This window comes from Jaculus jaculus, chromosome 14 (genome assembly GCF_020740685.1).
Source record: "Jaculus jaculus isolate mJacJac1 chromosome 14, mJacJac1.mat.Y.cur, whole genome shotgun sequence".
In the NCBI taxonomy this organism is placed as follows: domain Eukaryota; kingdom Metazoa; phylum Chordata; class Mammalia; order Rodentia; family Dipodidae; genus Jaculus; species Jaculus jaculus.
Genome location: NC_059115.1, coordinates 9,116,863 through 9,143,622, shown reverse-complemented (window position 1 = coordinate 9,143,622; position 26,760 = coordinate 9,116,863). Strand labels below are relative to the sequence as shown.

Here is a 26,760-nt window from a genome sequence, read left to right as displayed (position 1 = left end):
AGCCTCTGCAAGCGAACTCCAGGCATATGTGTCACCCTGTGCACCTGGCTTACGTGGGTACTGGGAAATTGAACCTGGGTCCTTTGGCTTTGCACAAGCCACATGCACGAGGTGGCACATGCATCTGAAGTTCATTTGCAGCAGCTGGAGGCCCTGCTAAGCCATATATCCAGCCCTTCTTCTACTTTTTGCTTGGGGCAATTTCTCCCTTGTTGGTTTTGCTTTTGCTGTTTTGTGTGTATCAGTCTAGCTGTCCAGAAAGCTTCTGGGTTCTGGCTGTGCCTCCCATTGGTACAGGCACATTGCTATCACAGATGCAGCATGCTGTGTTGTGTCTGGCTTTGTGTGGGTGCTGAGGGATTGAATTGTAAGCAAGTACTTTTAGCTGCTGAGACAAACTCTGAAGGGGCAGCTTCTCAAAAAGCTGTCTGTGGGGCTGGAGAGATGGCTTAGCGGTTAAGCGCCTGCCTGTGAAGCCTAAGAACCCCGGTTCGAGGCTCGGTTCCCCAGGTCCCACGTTAGCCAGATGCACAAGGGGGCGCACGCGTCTGGAGTTCGTTTGCAGAGGCTGGAAGCCCTGGCGCGCCCATTCTCTCTCTCTCCCTCTACCTGTCTTTCTCTCTGTGTCTGTCGCTCTCAAATAAATAAAAAAAAAAAAAAAAAAAAAAAGCTGTCTGTGATGAGCTTCCAACCTGATGTGATTGAGATTATAAAGTTTCATGGTCCGAGTTCTGCTTGTCTGGTTGAGGTCTTACTGCTCTTCTGGGTAATGAAAGGTTATTTTTTTTATTTAAAACTTTTTATGGACAGATTCCATAAGTATAGACAATAAACCATGGTAATTCTCTCCTTCCACTCCCATTCTCTGCCCCCTCAAATCCACCATCCATTGAATCCCCTACCCTTTCCAATTAGTCTCTCTTTTATTTTGATGTGGTCATCTTTTCCTTGGTCTTGTGTAGGTAGCGTCAGGACTCAGGTTCAATTCCCCAAAACCCATGTAAGCCAGATGCACAAGGTGGCACATGCATCTGAAGTTCATTTGCAGCAGCTGGAGGCCCTGCCATGCCCATTTTCTCTCTTTCTGCCTATTTCTCTCTATCTTTTTCTCAAATAAATAAATAAGAATAAAATATAGAATAACCTTTAAAAAAGAAAAGAAAAAAAAAGAATTATACTGTATAAAAAAAGAAACCCAGGCATGGTGGTACAGATCTGTGACCGTAGCACTTTGCAAGAGAATCAGTTCAAGGTAAGCCTTTGTTACTTTGTTATTTTGAGGCCATATAAAACTCTATCTCGAAATAAAAACAAAATCAAAATGAAAAAAAAACCCAACAAAAACAGATACAGTACAAAGAGGGCTGGGGTTTTAGCACAGTAGTAAAATATAGAATGTACATGACCCTGGTTTCTAATCTCTAGTACCCATTACTAAAAAGGACTTGGGGTGCAGAGATGGCTCAGTGGTTAAGGCACTTGCCTGCAAAGCCTAACAACTCAGGTTCAGTTCCCCAGGACCCACGTAAAGCCAGGTGCACAAAGTAGGATATACATCTGAAGTTTGTTTGCAGTGGCTGGAGGCCCTGGCATACCCATTCTTTCATTTTTCTTCTCTCTATCTCTCTCTGCTTGCAAATAAATAAATAAAATATGTAAAAAGAAAAGAAAAGAGAAAGTGTTTGGGGCTGGGAAGATGGCTTGTTAAATGCCTTTGCTTGCAAAGCCTGTTGGTTTGGGTTCAATTCCCCAGTACCGGCATAAAGCCAGATGCAAAAAGTGGTGCAATCATCTGGCATTTGTTTGCAGCAGAAAGAGATCCTGCATGCATGCACACTGGCACACACGTGTGTGCACACACACACAATATAATATTTTTTTGGAGGTAGGGTCTCGCTCTAGCCCAGGCTGACCTGGAATTCACTATGTAGTTTCAAGGTGGCTTTGAACTCATGGTGATCCTCCTACCTCTGCCTCCCGAGTGCTGGGATTAAAGGCATGCACCACCATGTCCGGCCTAAAAACTTTTTTTTAGAAAGGCTTGTCCCATTGCTTTTCCTCCTGTATTCTCCTTTTCATTCTCCAGCAAGGTTTAAATGTCATGAGTTCTGGACCACCTTCACATATCTCTTGGTTATTTATCTCCTCCAGAAAATTTCAGTTTTCTTACCCAGATTTATAGTTATTATAATTATCTGTTGATGAGTTTCTCCCTTGCAGATCAAGAATGACATCTGATCACCAATCACAGAATTTAGAATTAATTAGGAGGTTATTAAGGATGGAGAAAAATAAGGAGACATCTTTTAAAAATATTTTATTTTTATTTATTTGACAGAGAGAGAGAGAGAGAGAGAGAGAGATTGAGAGAGAGAAAGGGTACATGTCAGGGCCTCCAGCCAGTGCAAATGCACTCCAGATGCATGTGCCCCCTTGTGCATCTGGCTAACATGGGACCTGGGGATACAAGCCTGGGTCCTTTGGCTTTGCAGGCAAATACCTTAACCACTAAGCCATCCCTTCAGCCCAAAAGAAGACATCTTGAACCTTGGTAAAGAGGGCTCAGGATAGAGGAAATATTAACTGGCTGATCCGCTTTGAGTTCCTCTATGACGTGATATTCCCAGATGTCTGGAGTCACTTTCTGGTTGGTACAGATAGTGAAGTTCAAAGTTCCTTAAACTCCTGTATTCACTGGATAGCTGTAATACAAGTGCAGCCATGTTAATTTTTTTTTTCTTGTGTGTGTGTGTATATAACTGGTGGTGGTAGTGGTGGTGGTGGTGGTGGTGGTGTGTGTGTGTGTGTGTGTGTGTGTGTGTGTCTGTCTGTCCTAGCAGGAGTCCATGTACTCTGCTGTGGTGCACAGAATAGGATGTTGGGGTGTCCCGCTCTTTTGCTTTTCTGCCAGCTAGTCTTTCTTCCTCACTCTCTCCCTTCCTCCCTTCATTCCTTTCTTTTTTTTCAAGGCATGGTCTCCTTCTAGCCCATGTTGACCTGGAACTTACTGTGCGGCCCTAGGTTGGCCTTGATCCTCCTACCTCCCAAGTGCTGAGATTCAAGGCCTGTGACACCACACTTGGCTTCTTTGGCTCTTTCTTCTTTCTTTCTTTCCTCCTCCCTCCCTCCGTACCTTCCTCCCTTCCTCTCTCTCTCCCTCCCTCTTGTCTCTTTCTTTCTTTTTTTTTTCTTTCTTTCTCTCTTTCTTTCTTTCTTTCTTTCTTTCTTTCTTTCTTTCTTTCTCTTTCTTTCTCCCTCTCTCTCTCTCTCTTTCCTTTCTTTTTTGAGAGAGGCAGATACATAAAGAGATATTGGGTGCACCATGGCCCCCAACCACTGTAAACAAACTCTAGATGCATGCATCACCTTGTGCATCTGGCTTACACTGGTTGTGGAGAATCGAACCAGGATCCTTTGGCTTTGCAGGCAAACCCCTTAACCGCTAAGCCATCCTTCCAGCCCAAGCCAGATTCTTTTATGATCCTGATGCTTGCCTCCTTGCCTTTTTTTTTTTTTTTTTTTTTGGCGAGTGCTGGTGATTTGCAGGTCTCTGCTCCACTGTGAGAGTGGAGTTACAGGCACATGTGGCCACACGTGGTTGCTTAATGTGGGTGGTGGAGATTTGAACTCTGGGAAATCTCAGGCTCCCTCAGCTCCTCATATTTGCACAGAAAGAGTAATTAACTGCTGAGCCCTCTCTTTAGCTCCATGTTCATTTTTTTTCTGTTCTAGAACACAGCCTGGGTCTGCCCTGACCACAGACCTCCACGAACATGGTACAAATGACTGTTGGTGACATGGCTTTGAAGGTCGCGCTCCTGCTCCAAGTGGGCGCTGGTGTTCTGGGAAACGCTTACCTGCTCTTCCTCCATGGCTCTCTGTGTAGCTCAGGGCACAGACAGAAGACTGCAGATCTCGTTCTGTCCAACTTGGCCATGGCCAATTCCTTCGTTCTGCTCTCCAAGGGTACACAGCAAATCATGGAAGACTTGGGACTGACAAGTGTCCTGGAAGGTTCCGGGTGTCAGGTCTTCTATTACTTGCACAGGGTGTCTCGAGAAGTTTTGCTCTGTGTCACTTGCCTGCTGAGCTGCTTCCAGTCAGTCGTGGTCAGCCCCAGGAGCGGGCTGTGGCTGGTGCTGAGGCACAAGATCTCTAAGCATGCTGGCTCCTCCTGTTTCCTCTGCTGGACTCCCAATCTGGCCATCAACATCATTTCTCCCATTCAGATCAGGGTTGCCTGGGAAAACAGCAGTGATTTCGTCACAAGGAACAGCATCGTTTGCCAGTTGCAGGCCACCAAGTCTGGCATGTATTCAATTCCCCTGTCCTTTATGGGAGCTCTGCTGATGACACTCATGGTTGTGGCCAGCGTGCACATGGTGTGTGTCCTGCTCAGACACCACCAGAAGGTCCAGCATATTCACAGTCCCAGTGTCGCCCACAGGACGTCTCCTGAAGTGTGGGCCACCTACAGCAGCCTTCTTTTAGTGGCCAGCTTCATTCCCTTTTATTTTCTCAACAGCATCTACGTATTTTACGACACAAAGTCATTTAGTTCCTACTTATGGCTGCAGCACACCCTGAAGTTTCTTGCTACATGTTTTCCCACCCTCAGCCCCTTGGCGTTGGTCCTGAAGAATTCCAGAGCCCTGGGCTCCTGCTTTTAGTGCCTGGGAATGTCCAACTCTGACTCCTGGTTCATGGATGGACATCTTTCCACGTGTGTCTCCCTCCTTCCTTTACTCCATCCACACTTTAAAATATTTTATTTCTATTTATTTGACAGAGAAATAGGGAGAGGGAGAGAAAAGAAGAGAGAGAATGGGTGCACCAGGGTCTTCAGCCACTGCAGACAAACTCCAGACGCATGTGCCTCCTTGTGCATCTGGCTAATGTGGGTCCTGGAGAAACAGACCTGGGTCCTTTGGCTTTGCAGGCAAACGCCTTAGCCACTAAGTCATCCCTCCAGCCCCCACCATCACACTTTTACAAAAACCTGTGAGTTCACAGGTTAGAACCTTACTGTGGGAGATCTCACAGGCCTGTGAGAAGAAACACCATCAAACCAACACCTGAGGCCAAACACCGGGGTTTTTAACTTATGATGTATGGGATAACAATAATTTACCTTACAAAAAATTATGTGTAGACTTTTTTTTTTTTTTTGAGGCAGTGTTTCAGTTTAGCTCAGGGTGACCTGGAATTCACTATGCAGTTTCAGGGTGGCCTTGAACTTATGGCGATCCTCCTACCTCTGCCTCCCAAGTGCTGGGATTAAAGGCATGCACCACCCTGGCTTAAATGTGTAGTTTTTTTTTTTGTTAAATTAAAAAAAATTAACGTATATTTTTTATTGACAACTTCTATACTTACAGACAATAAACCATAATAATTCCCTCACCTCCCCCACTTTCCCCTTCACAACTCACTCTCCATCATATCCCTTCCCTCTCCCCATTAGTGTTTCTTTTGTTTTGATGTCATCATCTTTTCCTGCTATTATGAGGGTCTTGTGAAGGTCTTGCCAGGCACTGTGAGATCATGGATATTGAGGCCAATTTCTGTCTGGGCAGTTGTATGTAAGGAGTGGTACCCTTCCTTTGACTCTTACATTCTTTCAGCTACTGGGCAGTTTGTTGAGCATAATATATGCATTTAGCCAGATAAGAACAGGTTTACACCCCTAAGGCTCATGACCTCCCCTGCCATAGGCTTTTGATTAGGTTTTCAGCAACAGGAATGTATTCCCTCCAACACAGCAGACCTCCAGCCCAGTTAGAGAGCCCTTGGGTTCCCCCAGAACAGACATGCGGCTATTGCACCTGTTTGGTCATTTGGCCTGTCTGGCCAAACTTGAGGCTTCCAGTGTCCACTGTTTTCACTGCTGGTGAGTTCTGTCTCAAATGTGCAGCCTTTAATCCCAGAATTCTGGAGGCAAAGGTAGGAAAACGCTGTGAGTTCAAAGCCAACAGAGTAAGTTCCAGGTCAGCCTAGGCTAAAGGGAAACCCTATCTCAAAACAAACAAACCCCACTCCCAAAATCACCCAAACAACAACAACAACAGAAAACACGTGTACTGTTGCAGAACATCAGTATGAGTGAAAGCAGAGGAGATTACTAACCCCGGGGTCCAAAGAACTGGGATTGCTCCCCAAAGAGATCTGACCCAAGCTGAGAATTTACTTTGATTTTATAGTGTTCACAGCAGTGGGGAGGGGTAAGCGGAGCAGCTGGGTTTTACAGAAGCAAAACATGGCAATTGGCTGAGTTAGCTTGTATACTCAAGATTGTTAAAAAAAAAAGTGTTTTTTTTTTTTTTTTTTTTTTTTTGGTTTTTCAAGGTAGGGTTTCATTGTAGCCCAGGCTGACCTAGAATTCACTATGGAATCTCAGAGTAGCCTGGAACTCACAGAGATCCTCCTACCTCTGCGTCCTGTGTGCTGGGATTAAAGGTGTGCACCGCCACGCCTGGCTTTAAAAAAAAGTTTTTTAAACATGCATATCAATTATTCTTGCACTTAGGTTACCCTAACCATGAGCTCTATCTTACTTTATTTTAGCCTAAAATTGTCCTTTCTTCTTACCCTTCCAGGCCCTTCCTACACAGTTCTCTCTTGGGATTTTTCATTTTTTTTTTAAAGGTAGGGTCTTGCTCTAGACCAGGTTGACCTATGTAGTCTCAGGGTGACCTTGAACTCATGGTAGTCCTCCTACTTCTGCCTTCCCAGTGCTGGGATCAAAGGCACGTGCCACCAGAGCCCAGCCCTTTGGGATTTTTCCATCTGCTGACAAAGATAAGTTCATATCCTCAGCAATGAACTCTGCAGTAGTTCAGTGAATCAGTTCAATTTCAGTTTCTTTTCTACCACAGAGTGTGTGTGCATGTATGTGCAGATGTGTCTAATGTATGTTTGTGTATGGGTGTGAGGCACAGTGCACATGGAGGTCTGAAGACAGCCTGGAGGTATTTGTCCTCTCTTTCCACTTTGCTTCAGACTGGGTCTCCCTTATTGCTTTTGCAGTTTTGTGTACTGGTCTAGGGGTCCTTGAGCTTCGGACAAATTTTTAATTAATTTATTTTTTATTGACAAGTTCCACGATTATAAACAGTATCCCAGGGTAATTCCCTCCCTCCTCCCACTCTCCCCTTTGAAACTCTCCATCATATCCCCTCCCCCTCTCAATCAGTCTCTTTTATTTTGATGTCATGATCTTTTCCTCCTCTTATGATGGTCTTGTGTAGGTAGTGTCAGAAACTGTGAGGTCATAGATAACCAGGCCATTTTTGTTTCTGGAGGAGCACATTGTAAGGAGTCCTACCCTTCCTTTGGCTCTTACATTATTTCTGCTACTTCTGCAATAGACCCTGAGCCTTGGAAGGTGTGATAGAGATATTTCAGTGCTGAGCACTCCTTCATCACTTCTTCTCAGCACCATGATGCCTTCTGAGTCATCCCAAAGTCACTGCCATCTGAAAAGAGAAGGTTCTGTAACCAAAAGTGAGAGTAGCATTAATATATGGCTATGAACATTAAGAGAAGTGGTTACTGGGCAGTTTGATGAGTGTAGTATATATAATTAGCCAGACAGTAGCAGACGTCACATCTCTAGGGCTCATGACTATTCCCGTTGTAGGTTTTCAGTATCAGGGATGTATTCCCTCCCATAGAACAGGCCTCCAGTCAAATTAGAGGGCAGCTGGTTTCCCCCATAACAGACATGTCACTATTGTACCCATTGGCTCATTTGGCCTGGCTGACCAAATATAAGGCTTGCAGTGTCCACTGTTGAGTATCTTCACTGGTGATTTTTCTCTCTTCCATTGAACTGCATGCAGCATGGCTTTTCCTAGCTTTCTGTCAGCTGGTCTACATGGAGGAGGTTTTCAGCTTAGTTCTAGCAGGCTTTCTTAGTGACCTTGTAGTCCAAGTATGTGGAGTCTTCAGCAATAGGGTCTTACCATCTCCTCCTGGTGGGAAACCAAGGGCCTCAGCAATGGCCTGTAATGCTTTGGGGGCATCAGGGACCTCCCTGGCCAACAACCCACTGGAAGGTATCCCGTCCCCGGCACTGAAAATTTCCTAGTAACAATCTATGGCTCCTGAGTGTTCCATTGTCCAAAAAAGCAGGTTTTCATATGCTTTGTTTATATCTTCTTAGATTTTGATTAGCCCTCCCTCCATCTTTCCTTTGCTCAATCTCTTCCCCTGACCTCACTTAGGCCTTTTCACCCCCATTAATCTGTTCTTCTACTTACATATATACAATACCATCCTATTAAGTCCCCCTCTCCCTTCCTTTCTATTACCTTTATATCTCCTTTCTAGCTTACTGGCCTCTGCTACTGAGTTTTCTTCCAACTAGTGGGTGGATAGTGAAGATAGAGCTTCCAAAGTGTCCTGGCTCTGCCTCGCATTGCTGTGGACGCACTGGGGTTACAGACACACGCGCCACGTTGTGCTCCGCTTTATGTGGGTGCTGGGAAATCGGACTCGTGCCAGTGGGCTTGCAAGCATCACCTTCAACCATTCAGCTATCTTCTCACCTTTTTTTTTTTTTTTTTGGTTTTTCGAGGTAGGGTCTTACTCTAGCCAAGACTGACTTGGAATTCATTATGTAGTCTCAGGATGGCCTTGAACTCATGGTTATCCTCCTACCCCTGCCTCCTGAGTGCTGGGGTTAAAAGTGTGCACCACCACACCTGGCTCTGTTTTTTTTTTTGTGATCATTTTAGAAACTATTTTATTGATAAATTCCATAAATATGAATAACATGGTCATAATCCTCTCCCACCATCTCCCCACCATACCCTCTCCACTAACTCCTTTTTTTTTTCACCTACTCTCTCTTCTATTTTGATGCCATTCATTTTTTTTTTCCCTGTTATGTGGGGCTTGTGTAGGTAGTGTCAATCACTGTGAGAACATGAATATCTCCGCCACTTTGTGTCTGGAAGACAGAAAATATTGTAAGCAGTCCTACCCTTCCTTTGGTTCTTGCATTCTTTCCCCAATCTCTAAGACTTAGGGTCCCTGAGCCTTGGAGGGTGTGATAGAGATCCTCATTTAGTGCTGAACAATCCACTGTCACTTGTCATCATTTTAGTGAGTTTTTTTTTTTCCTCCGAGGTAGGATCTTACTCTAGCCCAAGCTGACCTGGAATTCACTATGTAGTCTCAGGGTGGCCTCAAATTTACAGTGCTCCACCTACCTCTGCCTCCCAAATCAGGGTGTGTACCACCATGCTTGACTCTTTAGTGAGTTTTGAATCACCTTAGTGGTTACCACCATCTGAAGCGAGAAGTTTCTCTAACCAGAAGTGAGAGTAGTATTATTATATGGGCATACATATAAATACTTAGAGGGCAGTTTTGTGGGTATAATATATCCAGTTAGCAAAACAACAGTAGTAGTTTAACCTCTAGGGCTTATGACCTTCCAAACCATAGGCTTTTCATTAGGTTTTCAGTACCAGGCAAAAATTCTCTCCCATGGAGTGGGCCTCAAATCCAGTTAGAGAGCAGATGGTTTCCCCCATGACAGATATGCCAACTCCTGTTTTTTTGAGTCAGGTTCTCTTGCAGCCAGGCAGGAATCAAATACCAGCTTTAAACTCCTGATCCTCTTGCCTACACCGCCCACTGCTGGGATTACAGGTGTGCACCACCACACCTAGCTTCCCACTTTTTCTTCTCTCTTCTTTTTCTTTTCTTTTCTTTTCTTTTCTTTTCTTTTCTTTTCTTTTCTTTTCTTTTCTTTTCTTTTTCTTTTCTTTTCTCTTTCCTCCCTCCCTCCCTCCTTCCCTCCCTCCCTCCCTCCCTCCCTCCCTCCCTCCCTCCCTCCCTCCCTCCTCCTTCCCCCTCCTCCTTCTTCCTTCCTTCTTCCTTCTTCTTTCTTCTTCTTTCTTTCTTTCTTTCTTTCTTTCTTTCTTTCTTTCTTTCTTTCTTTCTTTCTTTCCTCCCTCTCTCCCCTACCTCTTTCTTGGTTTTTTGAGGTAGGGTCTCACTCTAGCCCAGTCTGACCTGGAATTCACAATGTAGTCTCAGAGTGGCCTCCAACTCACAGCCATCCTCCTACCTCTGTCTCCCCAGTGCTGGGATTAAAGGCGTGTGCTACCACACCTGGCCTAATTAATTTATTTTTTCGAGGTAGGGTCTCACTCTAGCCCAGATTGACCTGGAATTCACTATGTAGTCTCTGGGTGGCCTCGAACTCACATGATCCTCCTGCCTCTGGCTCAAGTGCTGGGATTGAGGATGTGTGCTGCCATGCATGGCTCCATCTCATTTATTGAGATGAGGTCTTCCCCTAGGCCCAGAGCTCACCAACCTGGCTGTTCCAGCTAGCTAGCCCTGGGAAATTTACACGGTCGCTGGGGATCTGAACTCAGGTCCTCACAGTGTGTGGCAAGTGCTTTACTGACTGAGCCATCTCCCAACATTCCCCCTTTTTAGATAAGATCTCAATATGTAGTCAAAGCTGGCCTTGAACTCACTTTGTATAGTTTTGTCTTGAACTTGTAATCCTCCTGGCTCAGTCTCCCCAGTGCTCTGATCACAAGCATTCACCACCACTCTTGGCTCATTATTATGTTTGACCAATGAATTTATGTCCATGTGTAACAAGGAGGAAACTAAATGTACCTTGGAAAAAATGCTTGTAGGATTTCATGCTAATCAGATTTCCATCTGTCACTATAACAAATGACTTGAGATAATCATCTCATAAAGAGAAAAGTTCAGTGTGGCTCATAGTTTTGGAACTTTCAGTCTGTCATTGCTCTCATTGCTTTTGGGCTTGTGATGAGCAACATATGGTGGGACAGTGTGATTGAGCAAAACTGCTTACTTCGTGGTTGTAACAAAAGCAAAACCTTTCCTCCTAAAACAAGCCAATAGGAGAAACCTGGAAGCAACCAGAGTCTACTACACCTTCAAACACATCTCTAATGATGTAATAACTCCCACTAAACTCTACTTCTCAAAGTTTCAGCTCCTTCTCAATAGCACCAGATAGGAATCAAGCCCATTGTATATATTCAGTATCCAATTTTAATTTTATTTATGCATTTAAAATATATTTATTTATTTGAGAGGGGAGAGAGAAACGGGAAATGAAGAGAGAGAGAGAGAGAAAGAAGAAGGAGGAGGAGGAGGAGGAGGAAGGGAGGGAAGGAGGGAAGAAGAGAATGGGCACACCAGGACCTCTTGCTGCTGTTAATGAACTCCAGGCACATGTGCCACTTTGTGCATCTGGCTTTATGTGGGTACTGGGGAACAAACGAAGCCTGCAAGCTTTAAAAGCAAACACCTTTAACTGCTGAGCCATCTCCTTAGCCCTCATTATTCAATTTTAATAGTACTTTTGTGGGAATAAGAAACTGAATAAGCCGGGTGTGGTGGTGCACTTTAATCCCAGCACTCAGGAGGCAGAGGTAGGAGGATCACCGTGAGTTCGAGGCCACCCTGAGACTCCATAGTGAATTCCAGGTCAGCCTGGGCTAGAGTGAGACCCTACGTTGAAAAACCAAAAAAAAAAAAAAAAAAAAAAAAAACCCAAAAAGAAACTGAATAAAATAAATAAAAACAGCACTTACTTTGTCATATCATTTCAAGACTCTGTGATTTTAGAAAAACTAACTTTTTTTTTTTTTCTTTTGGCTTTTCTAGGTAGGGTCTCGCTCTAGCCCAGGCTGAGCTGGTATTCACTATGTAGTTTCAGGCTGGCCTTGAACTCAAGGCGATCCTCCTGCCTCTGCCTCCCAAGTGCTGGGATTAAAGGCATGCGCCATCATGCCTGGTTTGGACCCATTCTTTTTTAAAAAAATATTTATTTATTTGAGATACAAAGACAAGCAGAGAGAGAGAGAGAGAGAGAGAGAGAGAGAGAGAGAGAGAGAGGAGAGAGGGAGAGAGAGAAAGAGAGAGAATGGGCCCACTAGGGCTTCTCAACACTGTAAATGAACTTTAGGTGCATGTGCCACTTTGTGCACCTGGCTTTAAGTGGGTACTGGGGTGCTGAACCCAGCCCATTAGGCTTTGTAAGCAAGCACCTTTAACTCCTGAGCAATCTCTCCAGTTCTCAATATTCAATTCTAATAAATATTTCTGTTGAAACAAGAAACTGAGTGAACTACATAAACACATAACCTTTGCATTTATTTCTCAGTATACCATGTCAGAACTGTGTGATTTAAAAAAAAAAATTATTTTCAGTATTCTTTTATGTCATAGGATTACAGTTAGAATAAATTTATCAATGTATTAAAATTTTTATGTATGTTACAGTATCTAATATCAATATATTTTTGGTTATTATTATTATAAGATATTAACAGAATCAGTAACAGGTCAGATGATAGTCAGGAAAATCCAAAAGTATTGTAACCACACCACATTTTATCTGAAGGTGATAATAATTTTATTACTTTAGCAAACCAAATCAACTATATTTCATTTAACATACATTCTAAGTAAGAGACTGTACTGTGCTTATCATTAGCATACCTCCCTGGCACACATGACACAGTATTGCCATTTTTATTATATTATTTTCTATGTTTATTTTGTATATCATCTCCTAATTAGTCTAAGGAGATCACACAGCAGGGAATCTTCTCAAAACAGAAATGCCTGGGCTGGGGAGCTGGCTCAGTGGAGGAAGCACTGCTGCTCCGGCCAGGGCACCTGAGTTCAGTGCTGAGAACACAGCTCAGCGGGAGAGTGCTGGCTGAGCAAACACAGGCCCTGCCTTCTATCCCCAGAACTGCAAAACCCACCAACCAACTGAGTGCCCAAGTTCAATTTCCCAGACCCCTACATAAAAAGCTGGAAGCTGGGGCTAGAGAGATGGCTCAGCTGTTAAAGCCACTTTCTTGGATTGGAGAGATGGTTTAGTGGTTAAGGTGTTTGCCTGCAAAGCCTAAGGACCCCGGTTAGACTCCCCAGTACCAACATAAGTTAGATGTACAAGTTGGCACATGGATCTATAGTTTGTTTGCAGTGGCTGGATGCCCACTCTTTCTATCTTCTTTCCTTCCTTCCTTCCTTTCTTCCTTCCCTCCCTCTCTCCTTCCCTCCTTCTCTCCTTCCCTCCTTCTCTCCTTCCCTCCCTCCTTCTCTCCTTCCCTTTCCTTTCCTTCTCATTAAGAAAGAAAAGAAAACAGCCATGGCTGGGAGTGGTGGTGCAAGCCTTTAATCCCAATACTTGGGAGGCAGAGGTAGGAGGATCACAGTGAGTTTGAACCCACACTGAGACTACCTAGTGGATTCCAGGTCAGTCAGGGCAAGAGCAAGACCCTACCTCAAAAAACAAAAAACCAAACCAAAACAAAACAAAATAAAAACAAACAAAAAACAAGTGCTTCCTTCTAAAGTTTGACAGCCTGGGTTTAAAGCCTGCAAGCTTTAAAAGCAAACACCTTTAACTGCTGAGCCATCTCCTTAGCCCTCATTATTCAATTTTAATAGTACTTTTGTGGGAATAAGAAACTGAATAAGCCGGGTGTGGTGTTGCACTTTAATCCCAGAACCCGGGAGGCAGAGGTAGGAGGATCACTGTGAGTTCGAGGCCACCCTGAGACTCCATAGTGAATTCCAGGTTTTCCCAATACTCACATAAGGGCAGACTCAAAAAGTAGCGCAAGTGTGTTTGGGGTTTATGTGCAGTGGCAGGAGGCCCTAGTAGGCCCATTTTCTCCCTTACTATCTGCCTCTTTATCTCTCTCTGTCTCAAATAAGCAAATAAATGAAAAAAAAATCTGGGGGGCTGGAGAGATGGCTCAGTGGTTAAGGCACTTGCCTGCAAAGCCTACTGATCCGGGTTTGATTCCCCAGTATCTATGTAAAGCAGATGCACAAAGTAGTGCATGCATCTGGAGTTCATTTGCAGCAGCTAGAGGCCCTGGTCCTCACTCTTCTTGCAAATAAATAAAATAGTTTTTAAAATGTAAGAGCCAGAATGATGATTCATCAAGAAAAATAGGAAAAAGGCTTGCTGGAGAGATGGCTCACTGGTTAAAGGTGCTTGCTTGCAAAGCCTGATAGACTTTGTTCTATTTTCCAATACCCACGTAATTCTATATGCACAAAATGGCACATGTATCTGGAGTTCATTGCAGTGGGCAAGATACTCTAGGTACACCCATTCTCTCTTTCTTTCTCTCTTCCCTTGCTAATACATACATTAAAATTAAAGAAAAAGAAGCTGGGCATGGTGGTGCACACCTTTAATCCCAGCACTTGGGAGGCAGAGGTAGAAGAAGTGCTGTGAGTTTGAGGCCACCCTGAGACTACAGAGTTAATTCCAGGTCAGCTTGAGCCAGAGTGAGAGCCTAACTAAAAAAAAAAAAAAAAAAAAAAATTAAAGAAAAAGGCCGGGTGTGGTGGTGCAAGCCTTTAATCCCAGCATTTAGAAGGCAGAGGTAGGAGGATTGGCATGAGTCTGAGGCCACCCTGGACTACAGAGTAAATTCTAGGTCAGCCTGAGCTAGAGTGAAACCTCAAAAAAAAAACAACACAAAAACAAAAACAAAAACAAAACCAAAAAAACAAACAACCAACACAAAAAGGTAAGAAAATGGGGAAAGAGTCTCGAAGGGTTGAATCTGCTCCACCAAGATGTCAGTAGGCAGACTTGCGCTTCCGTGCCGCAGCCAAGAGCTGCTTCTGCCACCACGCCTTCCCTGTCATGACAGGATGGACCCTCAAACCAAAGCAGCAACAGCTTGTTACTTTTTAGTATAACAATCCTTCCTGAAACAGAACAGGCGACTGGGTTAGTGGCCATTTCTCACTATGTTATCCAAGTCTTGGCTACAGTTGTTCCACATGGCAGTGGTAAAAATTATTCATGTTATCACCGTAGAGTATTGTTGGATAAAATTCATAGGGGGATGTCTAAAACAAAGCAGCAAGTGTAGTGCATCTGATCATCTTACTGCATCTTGCCTTTTTCCTTGGGCTTGAGACACATTCATTCTAATCTCTGAAAGCTACTTTCCAGATACAGTTATCTTGTGGATGGAGGGCTTATCTTTGTATCCTTGTAACCCACTGACACTTCTTCTTCTTCTTTTATTTTTTTTTTTTTTTGAGGTAGAGTCCTGCTGTGGGAGAGAGGGGGGGGGGGAGAGAGAGAGAGAGAGAGAGAAAGAGAAAGAAGTATGGGCATGCCCAGTGAAAATGAACTCTACATGCATGTGCCACTTTGTGCATTTGGCTTTACGTGGGTCCTGAGGAATCAAACACAGGCCATCAGGCTTTAAAAGTAAGCACCTTTGGGCCGGGTGTGGTGGTGCATGCCTTTAATCCCAGCACTTGGGAGGCAGAGGTAGGAGGATTGCCATGAGTTCAAGGCCACCCTGAGACTACATAGTGAATTCCAGGTAAGCCTGGACTACAGTGAAACCCTCCTAGAAACAAAACAAAACAAAACAAAAAGTAAGCACCTTTAATTAGTGAGCCATCTCTCCAGTCCCCACTTTTCCTATTTTTCTTGATGGATCATCACTCTGGCTCTTACATTTCATGAAAAACTTCTCATATGTCTGTCCCCAGTTAATTCCATAACAACATTCATTAACTGATTTAAAGTTAAATACTATCTGGGTGCAGTGGCTCACACCTTTAATGTCAGCAATTGTTGGGAGCTGCCCATACTTCTCTCTTTCTCTCTCTCTCTCTTTCTCTCTCCCACAGCAGCCACTCCTATCCTCTTTGTGTCTGGAAAGTTCTCCCTCAAGGTATGGCTAATAGTCCAACTTTATGTCAGAAATTTGTGGCTAAAGCTTTAGCTTCTAAAAGAAGCAAATTTCCTCAATTATATATTATTCATTATATGGATGATATTTTATTAGCTGGAAAGAAAAGACAGAAATCTAGTTACAAAAAACAAAAAAGGAAAAAATGATACAGGGATCTGTAACAAGATGGTTAAATCATAGTTTGTTTATTTTTAAATTTTTTACTTTTGGATGCAAAAGGGTCTTCTGCTGCTGACCATTTTTGGCATGCACAAACCAACACTAATTATGCTAAAGCAATGTGGAAAGATCCATTGACTAACAAATGGAGTGGACCCGACCCTGAATTAATATGGGGACGAGGATCTTTGTATTTTTTCACAGAAAGAAAATGGAGCCAGATGGTTGCCAGAACGTTTGGTGCGGCATGCAGGCCACGAGATCAAACAAGAAGACACTGCTGATCCCGATAATATGGAGTCATCTACATCTCGCTTACAGTGAACTTTACTAGACCTATGTTCCTGACCCTCCTATATTACATCCAGTGACTTGGGAGAAAAAAGAAATCATAGTTCTAGTCAATAACACTCGGTTGCTAAGTACGCCATCTAGTAAAAATATAGAATTACATCAAATAATTATGAGTTCATATTCAGGGCGTGGTCTAGGGATTCCACTATGCTTTTCTAAGACTAGCATAGTGGGATGTTTTGAAATAAAGGAAAGAAACATTACTGTAAAGCATGTACAAGAGCATGTACAAGGTACAAAGAAGATAAAGCAGGTTCAAACAAGCAGAATTTCTATTTGGCTTCCCTATGGAAATCAAGTTACAGGGGATAGTCCACCAGAGGACTTTATTCCCTGTGAAGGAAATACACCTTGGTTCAATAAATCTATATGTTGGAGCAAATGTGTAGGGAAACAATTTACCAGGAATAATGTTTCTGGATCTACTAGATATGTTAAGGACTGGTCAGGATCAGTAGGCTCTATAAAGAGTAAAACTGAATGGGTTAATGATTGGGCCACTGGACTGTCCTCAGGATTGTGGTGGTCAGATAATGGACATCAGCAAACTTACGTGTGGAAAATTGCTGCTGCTATGGGAGGTATCAAGGTTACATCTGCCAGCAATAATTCAAATAGCCTTCCAAAGGGAACTGTTATGGCCTGTGTTACACCACCTTATGCCCTGATGTTAGGGAATATAAATGTTACCTGGTATCACAGGTCTGAGGAAATGTTTAATGTTACCTGTGATAATTGTAGTCTGTCCAATTGTATTTGTCATGATTCTGGAACTGTAATGATTGTCAAACAACCTGCATTTGTTATGATTCCTGTTAATCTTTCAAAGCCTTGGAGAAATTTTAGCTATACAGAACAGTCATCTTGATTTTGATTCCACTAAGGCTGATAATGATTTACTTGCTGCAATTCAGTCTGTGTTGCCTGGTTGGGACTCTCTAAGTTCCTGTATAGGCAGCTTTGCAGCTGTGGGAGTTTGCCTTCTGCTTCTCTTATGCCTATTACCTATTTTCTTCAAGTGTCTAATTAAGTCTATTGTGAATGTTCGTGCAGAGGTCTGAGCCATGCACTATAGAATACGTCCTTGACTCCCCTCCTTTAGGAGCTGCATAGGATTCAGACCTATGCATATCAGCTCACAATAAAGTGAGTATGATATGGGCACCAACATGGGTGCAAGGCAAAGCACCGCAAAGGAAGGTCCCTTTCTGACCGCTTCTGAATTCCCTGAGAGGAAAAACCTGACTTGCATGGAGGTTGGTACCACACTTATTATGATCATATAGGCCCTGCCTCCCCTCCCCCAAAGGTACCAAGGGCCAAGACTGTGGGATGAAAAAAATGACAGCCCACGGGAGGTGTCAGGTCAATACTCCCCCAGTTGGTTAAAGCCCACTGCTGAATAGTGGGTCTCCCCGTCTTAAGTATAAAAGAAGGGAGGAGATGTTGGGAGCTGTAGCTGCTCTTTGACCATGAGAACTGAAGCTGTTTTTGGATCTCCAGGCACAGAGACCTTATGGTATGGCCTTGGCAAACAGTTTTCAGACACAGAGGCATCTGTGGAGCAGACTTTAGGCACATAGGCACTGTCTAGAAAGTTTTATTTTCTGTATATAAGCTTGTGCTTGCCTGAATAAATCTGAGACCTTGATCAGAATATAGACTTGGTCTCCTTCTTTGTGTCTCTTGTCTCCCATCCAGGTTACTTTCCCCTCATGTCCTTGTTTAACTCCCCGCTGGCTGAGGCAAGCAATCAGGAGGCTGAGGTAGGAGGATCACCATGAATCTGAAGGCAGCCTGGGTTATGGAGAAAGTTTCAGATCAGCCTGGTCTAGAGTAAGACCCTACCTCAGGAAAACAAAATGAAATACTGAGCTGGGTGATGGTGCTTGCTTGTAATCCTAGAATGTGGGAGGCCAAGGCAGGAGGACTGTTGTAAGTCAGAGGCTGGTCTGGGTTATATAATCAGTTCACACCAGTCTGGTATACATAGCAAAACCCTGTTTCAAGATAATTACAAAACTCAATTAATTTTTGCATTGTTTCCTAATTATTAGCAGTCCTGTTTAAAAACTTTATTCATTTTTATTTATTTTGAGAGCAACACAGAGAAAGGGGGGGGCGGAGGGAGGGAAGGTGCAACAGGGCCTCCAGCCACTGTGAATGAGCTCCAGATGCATGCACTACCTTGTGCATCTGGCTAACGTGGGTCCTGGGGAATCAAGCCTTGAACCGGGGTCCTTAGGCTTCACAAGCAAGCGCTTAACCACTAAGCCATCTCTCTAGCCCCCTGTTTAAAAACTTTAAAGTTAACCACCTCAGGGGCTAGGGAGATGGTTCAGTGGATGAAGAGTGCCGTGCAGGTGTGAGGACCAGAGTTCAGCTGTCTGGCATCCACATGAATGCCATTAGTGGGTGGCAGCCTACTTATAGTCCTATTGCTTGAGCTCAAAGATCGAGGACCCTCAGGGAAGCTGGTGGCCAGACTAGCCAAACTGATGAGCTCTGTGTTCAGGCGACAGACCTTGCCTCAGTCAATAAAGTAGAGAGTGATCCGGGAAGACACCTGACATCAACCTTTGACTTCCATCTGCAGGAGCACACATGTGCACGCACACCTGCATATAAGTTTGTCAACGTGCATACAAACACACAAGCACACCACACACACACAAGTAAAAAACCACAGAACTTCTCCATTAGAATATTGGAAAACATGAAGATTATAAAAACCTTTGGGGGCTGGAGAGATGTTTAATGGTTAAGGCGCTTGCCTGAAAAGCCTAAGGACCCAGGTTTGATTCCCCAGTATACTCATAAAGCCAGATGCATAAGGTGGCACATGTATCTGGAGTTTGTTTGCAGTGGCTAGAGGCCCTGGCATGTTCATACTCTTCCTCCTTCTGTCCATCTCGCTCAAATAAATAAATAAAAATAAAAAATATAAAACATAAAGAACTCAAGCCAGGCATGGTGGTGCACATCTTTAATCTCAGCACTCCGGAGCCAGAAGTAGGAGGATCACTGTGAGTTTGAGGCCACCCTGAGACTACATAGTGAATTCCAGATCAGCCTGGGCTACAGCGAGACCCTACCTCAAAAAAACCAAAACAAACAAACAAACAAAAACCAACTTAGAGTTACTTGAACAATTTAGGAAGCTATTCTCTTTACAGCAGGCATAGCAGAACGTGGATAGTCTGGGGTCACGCTTCATGAGAATAAAGGGGCTGACTGTAGGAAAACAAGCTGTGATTAGTGCAGAAGCGTTGATCAGCAACCAGCCTGAATCCCGAGAAAGAGCAAAAATCAGTGAAAAGATGAAGGAGAGGGTGTAGAATGCTACAAAGGCCCCCATTAGCATGAGGATGCTTCGGGTGACTCTGGACTCGGGGGAGGACGTGGGAGAAACAGCTGCACGAACGTGCTGGACCTGATGCTTGTGCCTGTGCAGGATGAAAACCATGAAGCCACTGGCCCAGACTGTGAGTCCCAAACACAAAATATCATAGGAGGCAAACAGGGCTGTAAGTAGGAATCCTGTAATTCTGCTACTACTTTCTGCAGAGCAGAATCCGTAATTCCTTTTGTTGGTACCGTTTCTGCCGCTCCACTTGCCAACCTCTACAGGAACGATGCTGTTTACCAGGATGTTCAGGATCCAGCACAGGATGTTGGCTGGTCCAAGGTACTTGGAAGCTTGTACTTTGAGTTCGGCCCACCTGCTGCTCCTGGGGCAGATGGTGATGGCCTGGAAGGTACTCAGTAGGCAGGTGATTCCCATGCACACACCTCTGCCCACTCGGTGAGCATAGAAAACAAGTTTACATCCAGCATCCCCGAGGAAATGTTTCAACCCCAAAGCAGACATTGTTTGTGGGACTCCTTTAGAGAGTATGACCAATAAGTTGGCCAAAGTCAAGTGCTTGAGGATCAAATCTGTGGACCTTATGGTATATCTGGTGAAATAAAGGAAATTATAATAACAGAGAAGAAATAAATTCCCCAGGAAGCCAGCCATCATTTGCCACAGGAAGATCATTCCCATGACCAAATCACCAGAGGTCATGGGTCACTCCAGTGAGCGATCATCCATTGGGAGTGACAGGATCCTGAATAAAAAAATGGGGGCATGTTTCAGGTGTGCAGCTCAAATCCATTATTTCCCACTTACCATTGTTTCCAACCAATTATCTCTCCCTCCCTCCCCCAATCCTCCCCCCTCTCTCTATTTGTGTGTATTCACACACAGCGGGTGTGGGAGGTCAAAGGAAAGCCTCGTCTGTCTGTCTTTGCCTTCCACCTTGTTGGAGGCAGGTCTCCAGTTCTTACTGTTCTCTGTTGCATTCACCAGGCTGCAAGATTCTGGAAATTCCCCTGTCTCCACACTGCTCTTCACCACTGCTTATAGATGCCGAGCGCAGCAGCTGCCTTTTACACGAGTTCTGACAATCTGAACTCAGGTACTTGTGCCGCGGGAGCAAGTGATTTATCCACGGAGCCATCTCCCAAACCCTTTGACCAATGATTTTAAATATCACCTTCTTTCCACAATATTTCATGATAAAGTTTAGTATTATATCTTAAATATAACTTGTAGAACAATTTCATGAAATACACATTGTATTATTCTTACTTGATATATAAGGAGATACTTGGCACAAGGAAACTAAATGACCTTTCTAGTGGCCTCCTTTTAAGAGGTAGAGGCAGGAGGTGACAATCTACTGAACTCAGCATTATTTATTTATTTAGAGAGAGGGAGAGAAAGAGAGTGGCAGACAGATAGATAGAGACATAGAGAGAGAGACACACATACACACAGAGAATGAGTGCAGCAGGGTTTCTAGCCATTGCAAACGAACTTCAGACACATGCACTGCCTTGTGCATCTGGCTTACATGGCACTGGGGAACTGAACCTGAGTCCTTTGGTTTTGCAGGCAAGCAAGTGCCTTAACCACTAACTAAGCCATCTCTCTAGCCCAATATGTCTTTTTTTTTTTTGTTTGTTTTTTCGAGGTAGGGTCTCACTTTGGCTCAGGCTGACCTGGAATTCACCATGTAGTCTCAGGGTGGCCTTGAACTCACGGCAATCCTCCTACCTCTGCCTCCTGAGTGCTGGGATTAAAGGCGTGTGCCACCATGCCCGGCTCTTACTGTCAGTTTTTAATGACACAGCTAGGAATTTAAACTATTGGCAACTTGTCATATAAGTTTACTAGCTTAATTAATTAGTTAATTTAACAAATGTCACCTATAATGTTTTAGGAATGCAAACAGAAAATAAATTCTATGATTTTATAACCTTAAGGGAATGCCCATAGTAGGTGAAACTGATTTAATTGAATGTGCAAATCATTTAATGTGAAATTTAAAGAGGAGAATCTTTTTCACTCAAGTTCTTCTAGAACACAGTGTAACCAGTGTGTGCTCAACAAGGCTACATAAAACTAGAGTCAGAGGTACATTATTGTGTAAGTGAAAACGAATCACCATTAATTTCCAAGGAAGTTAACATTTGTTTGCAAATTGAAAAATGTCAAAAATGATTTTAATTAAGTTATTATTTTTGAAGTTGACTTATTATAGTAAAACTTTATTAAAGTGGTAAAGCTAAGAAACAGTTCATTATTACCTTTTCCTCAGCATACTAATAGCAATGTCTGTCATTATCATTTAGCATGTATTTATTTATTTATTTATTTTTGGTTTTTCGAGGTAGGGTTTTACTCTGGCTCAGGCTGACCTGGAATTCACTATGTAGTCTCAGGGTGGCCTTGATCTCATGGCAATCCTCCTACCTCTGCTTTCGGAGTGCTGGGATTAAAGGCATGCGCCACCACACCCAGTTTATTTATGTATTTTTTGAGATAAGGTCTCATTCTAGTTCAGGCTTACCTGGATCTCACTCTATAGTCTCAGGCTAGCCTTGAACTCACAGTGATCCTTCTACCTCTGCCTTCCAAGTGCTGGGACTAAAGGTGTGCGCCACCATGCCCAGCTATTCTGTTTTTTTCTCTCTCTTTTTAAATTATTTTATTTATTTATGAGAGAGAGAGAGAGAGAGAGAGAGAGAGAGAATATGGGTCTGCAGGGCCTCTAGCCACTGCAAATGAATTCCAGACGCATGTGCCTCCTTGTACATTTGGCTTATGTGGGTGCTGGGGAATTGAACCTGGGTCCTTAGGCTTTGCAGGCAAGTGCCATAACCATGAAGCCATCTCTCCAGCCCTTTCTTTTTGGTTTTCAAGGTAGGGTCTCACTGTAGCCAGGCTGACCTGGGATTCACTATATAGTCTCAGGATGGCCTCAAACTCATAGCAATCCTCCTGCCTTAGCCTCCTGAGTGCTGAGATTAAAGGTGTGCAACACCATACCAGTATTAGCCCATTTTTTTTGAATGGAAGAATTTATCATTGAATTGGAGAATCTAATTTGTATTTTGAACTAACATCCTTTTTGTTTGATAGGAGTCTAATATATTAAAATATTAAAGTTCTTCCTCTTTTTTTTTTTTTTTTTTTGAGGTAGGGTCTCACTCTAGCCCAGGCTGACCTGGAATTCACTATGGAGTCTCAGGGTGGCCTCGAACTCTTGGCAATCCTCCTACCTCTGCCTCTCCAGTGCTGGGATTAAAGGTGTGCGTCACCACACCTGGTTTATATTAAGGTTCTTAATAAAAGATTGAACTATATGATGCCTGCTTATGAGAGGCTTATTTTATATTTAAGAATACATGTAGAGTGAAAAAACGGGCTGGAAAAAGATAAACTATCAAGTGACAAACAAAAGAAAGCAGGAGTGCTTATACTAACTAATTTAATTAATTTTTATTATTATTTATTTATTTATTTGAGAGTGACAGAGAGAAAGAGGGAAGGAGAGAAAGAGAGAGAGAGAGAGAGAAAGAGAGAGAGCGAAGAGAGAGAAAGAAAATGGGCACACCAGGACCTCTAGCCACTGTAAAGGAACTCCAGATGCATGTGCCACCTGGTGCACCTGGCTTACATGGGTCCTGGGGAATCCAGCCTTGAACCGGGGTCCTTAGGCTTCACAGGCAAGCGTTTAACCACTTTTAAGCCATCTCTCCAGCCCTGAGTTAATTATTTTTAAACATATAAAAATACAACTACACTATGCAAAAAGAGAACCAGAAAGGAGAATGTTCCTTATATTAATTTAAATACTGTAAAGATTGATATGGAATCTGTAAACAGCATTAGAATATTTTTGAAACCAATATTACAAATAATGCAAACATAAAAACTAAGTATTGTTTCTCTTTTCTTTCTTTCTTTCTCTCTTTCTTTCTTTCTTCCTTTTTTTTTTTTAAATTATTTATTTATTTATTTGAGAGCTATAGACACGGAGAGAAAGACAGGGAGAGAGAGAGAGAATGGGCGCGCCAGGGCTTCCAGCCTCTGCAAATGAACTCCAGACGCGTGCGCCCCCTTGTGCATCTGGCTAACGTGGGACCTGGGGAACGGAGCCTCGAACCGGGGTCCTTAGGCTTCATAGGCAAGCGCTTAACCGCTAAGCCATCTCTCCAGCCCTTTTTTTTTTTTTTTTAACAACAGAAAGAACCAAGGTCTTCAAATTACCTTTCCCTGAACATTTCTGCCCTGGCTTCAAGAATGTGCACTGTAGAAAAATAATCCACAGGTATTAGATGTTTCCTTACTAAGCACCATTGTTTTTTCTACTAGGAATAGAGCATGCCCACTGTTTTCTGTTCCTCAACAGAAATAACCTGATTAGCCACATCTATACATTATCACAATTATGGAGTTATTGCAGAAATATGTCTACTAATCTTGTAATTGTTTTTTATTTACTGGGAAGACAGAATAGCTAGCAGATTAATTTCTGAGTTATATTACATAAATTTTAAAGGATATATGCTTCATAATTAGAAATCCGACAAGGAATAGTAAGAATTGAATAAAATTGATAGGAACCACAAGGGTTTGGTTTAGGATCTTGGTCCACTATGCTTTGACAACAAGTTCACCTCATGACTCAGTAATTATTTTCCCTTTTCTGTATAGCTTTGCCACATCTCCATTTGTAGCCCCCAAAGAATCTCTTTTTCAGACAAGAACATTTTTTCCTCAGGTAGGATTTTGTTCCAGGCCAGGCTGACCTGGAATTCACTATGTAGTCTCAAGGTGGCCTTTACTCACAAGGATTCCTCTTACCTCAGCCTCCCAAGTGGTGGGATTAAGGGTGTGTGCCACCATGGCCGGCTTCAGACAAGAATTCTTATTCTCTCCCTAACACACCCATTCCCTTTGTGGACTATACTTCACAGACCAAAATAAAAAAGACTCACTTCTCCTTGCTGCCAGGATGATATTGACTCAGGGTGACGCTAAGGATAGCCGGTGAGTGTGCAGGAGAGAGAAAGTCAGGTCTGTGATAAAGCTTTGCAACCTTGTGAGCTCAATTCCCCACAAAAACTGCAATATATCATTTCACTGGAACAATAATGAGGGTGCACACTGGGGAAGCTTAAACTTAATTTTTGACTCAGTTACTAATTACCAAAGAACAATTACAACTTTCTAGTGAACACCAGAGTTATTAAAGTGTTTGTGAGTGCTTTTCTTATCAAACATCTCAGGAGACGCTTAGGTGGAGAGATCAGGAAATGTTGAGTTTTGAGGAAGTGTCCTGCCTGATTCTGAAGATTTTGCTGTGTTGAATCTCTAAAGCTACATTAATCCCCAAGTTTAGAAGATGAACCACCATTTAATCAAGGATAGAGAAATGGAAGCATATGTAAGGAACTTGAGAAAGATGTCTCAAAATGTCAGGGTGGCACTGGGTGTGGTGGCGCATGGCTCTAGTACTTGCAGCTCAGTAGCAGAGGCAAGAGGATCATCACAAGTTCAAGGCCAGCTAGGGCTGCAGAAGACCTAGCTTTTTTTTTTTTTTTTTCTTGAGGTAGGGTCTCACTCTAGTCTAGGCTTACCTGGAATTCACTATGTAGTCTCAGGGTGGCCTTGAACTCACGGTGATCCTCCTACCTCTGCCTCCTGGGTGCTGGGATTAAAGGCATGTGCCACCACGCCTGGCTAAGACCTTGTTTTAAAACAATAGCAACAAAAAAAGTTAGAGTGCAAATCATGAGTTGAAATTAAATACTGAAATGTAAGGTAAATAGGAAAGTGTTTAATTCAATGTAAATTTGCATGTAAATGTATCTGACATATCAACAGGATTTATATTTTGTTAACATTTACCCCCATATGGACATAAATTCTAAATTAAACAAAATACATAGAATCAGAACATTAAACAGTTCTCTTTCACACAAAAGTGTTATATTCATGTAAGGCAGTGAGAAATTCCAATGTGCTGATTAATAAATCTATGCTAATTATGAGACCGACAGCTGCCTTTTGCACTAAGGAGGCAGATACCAATGCTAATTAAACTGCTCAAGAGTTATAGGTAGTTGGGGGCTGGAAGGCTAAGCATTAAAGGCACTTGCCTGCAAAGCCACAGGACCCAGCCAGGTTCAATTCCCCAGGACCCATGTAAACCAGATGCACAAGGTGGCACATGCATCTGGAGTTCATTTGCAGTGGCCGGAGGCCCTGGTACACCCATCTCTCTCTCTCTCAAATAAATAAATAAAGATAAAAATATAATAAAGTTATACGTAGTCAATAATCCCAATTGTTTATAAGTATAGAAGGGTGATATGAGAACTGTTGCAGTCAGGTACACATTGCTGGTAGAAATCACCCAACCAAGAGCAACTTGTGGGAAGAAGAGGTTTATTTTGGTTTACAGGCTCGAGGGGAAGCTCCACAATGGTAGGGAAAACGATGGCACGAGCAGAGGGTGGACATCACCCCCTGGCCCACATAAGGTGGACAACAGTAACAGAACAGTGTGCCAAACATTGGCATGGGGAAACTGGCTATAACACCCATAAGCCCTCCCCCAACAATACACTGCCTTCAGGAGGCTTTAATTTCCAATTGCCATCAGCTGGGGAACCTAGCATCCAGAACATCTAAGTTTATGGGGACACCTGAATCAAACCACTAAAAGAACCTTACCAGTTTTGAGCCATGTAGGATATGAAAGAGAAACAGGGCATGTGTATAAAGGTAAACATGTTAATTTAATTGATTCTTTTAAATTTATTTTTGTAATAGCTGAAATGTTAGATTATTATACTTATTAAATGCCTGAATGAGAGTTTAACAAATGGGGGCTGGAGAGATGTTTCAGCGATCAAGGTGCTTGCCTGTAGAGCCTAAAGACCCGAGTTTGATTCCTCAGTAGCCATATTAAGCCAGAGGCACAAAGGTGCTTGTCCATCTGGAGTCTGTTTGCAGCGGCTGGAGGCCTTGGCATGCCCATTCCCTCTCTCTCTCTGCCACTTTCTGTTTCTCACTCACTCTTACTTAAGTAAATAAATAAAAATATAAAAAGGTTAATGAGTGTACCAGTCATTTGCA

The 26,760-nt window shown here is 43.1% G+C and overlaps 2 protein-coding genes across 2 annotated transcripts; one reads left to right on the top strand and one right to left on the bottom strand.

Annotated features, from left to right (window-relative positions):
* The first annotated feature begins 3,773 nt into the window (after positions 1 to 3,773).
* Positions 3,774 to 4,670, top strand: LOC123454820 (vomeronasal type-1 receptor 1-like). Its single transcript, XM_045134232.1, has one exon. The coding sequence runs from the start codon at positions 3,774 to 3,776 to the stop codon at positions 4,668 to 4,670; it is 897 nt and encodes a 298-aa protein (XP_044990167.1).
* Positions 4,671 to 14,817: 10,147 nt separating this feature from the next.
* Positions 14,818 to 20,349, bottom strand: LOC123454819 (vomeronasal type-1 receptor 3-like). The gene is made up of 3 exons (XM_045134231.1): positions 19,425 to 20,349; positions 16,683 to 16,741; positions 14,818 to 14,901 (listed from the first exon to the last, which is right to left on the bottom strand). Exons 1-3 carry the CDS (start codon positions 20,347 to 20,349, stop codon positions 14,818 to 14,820), a joined length of 1,068 nt encoding a protein of 355 aa, XP_044990166.1.
* Between the last annotated feature and the right edge of the window lie 6,411 nt (positions 20,350 to 26,760).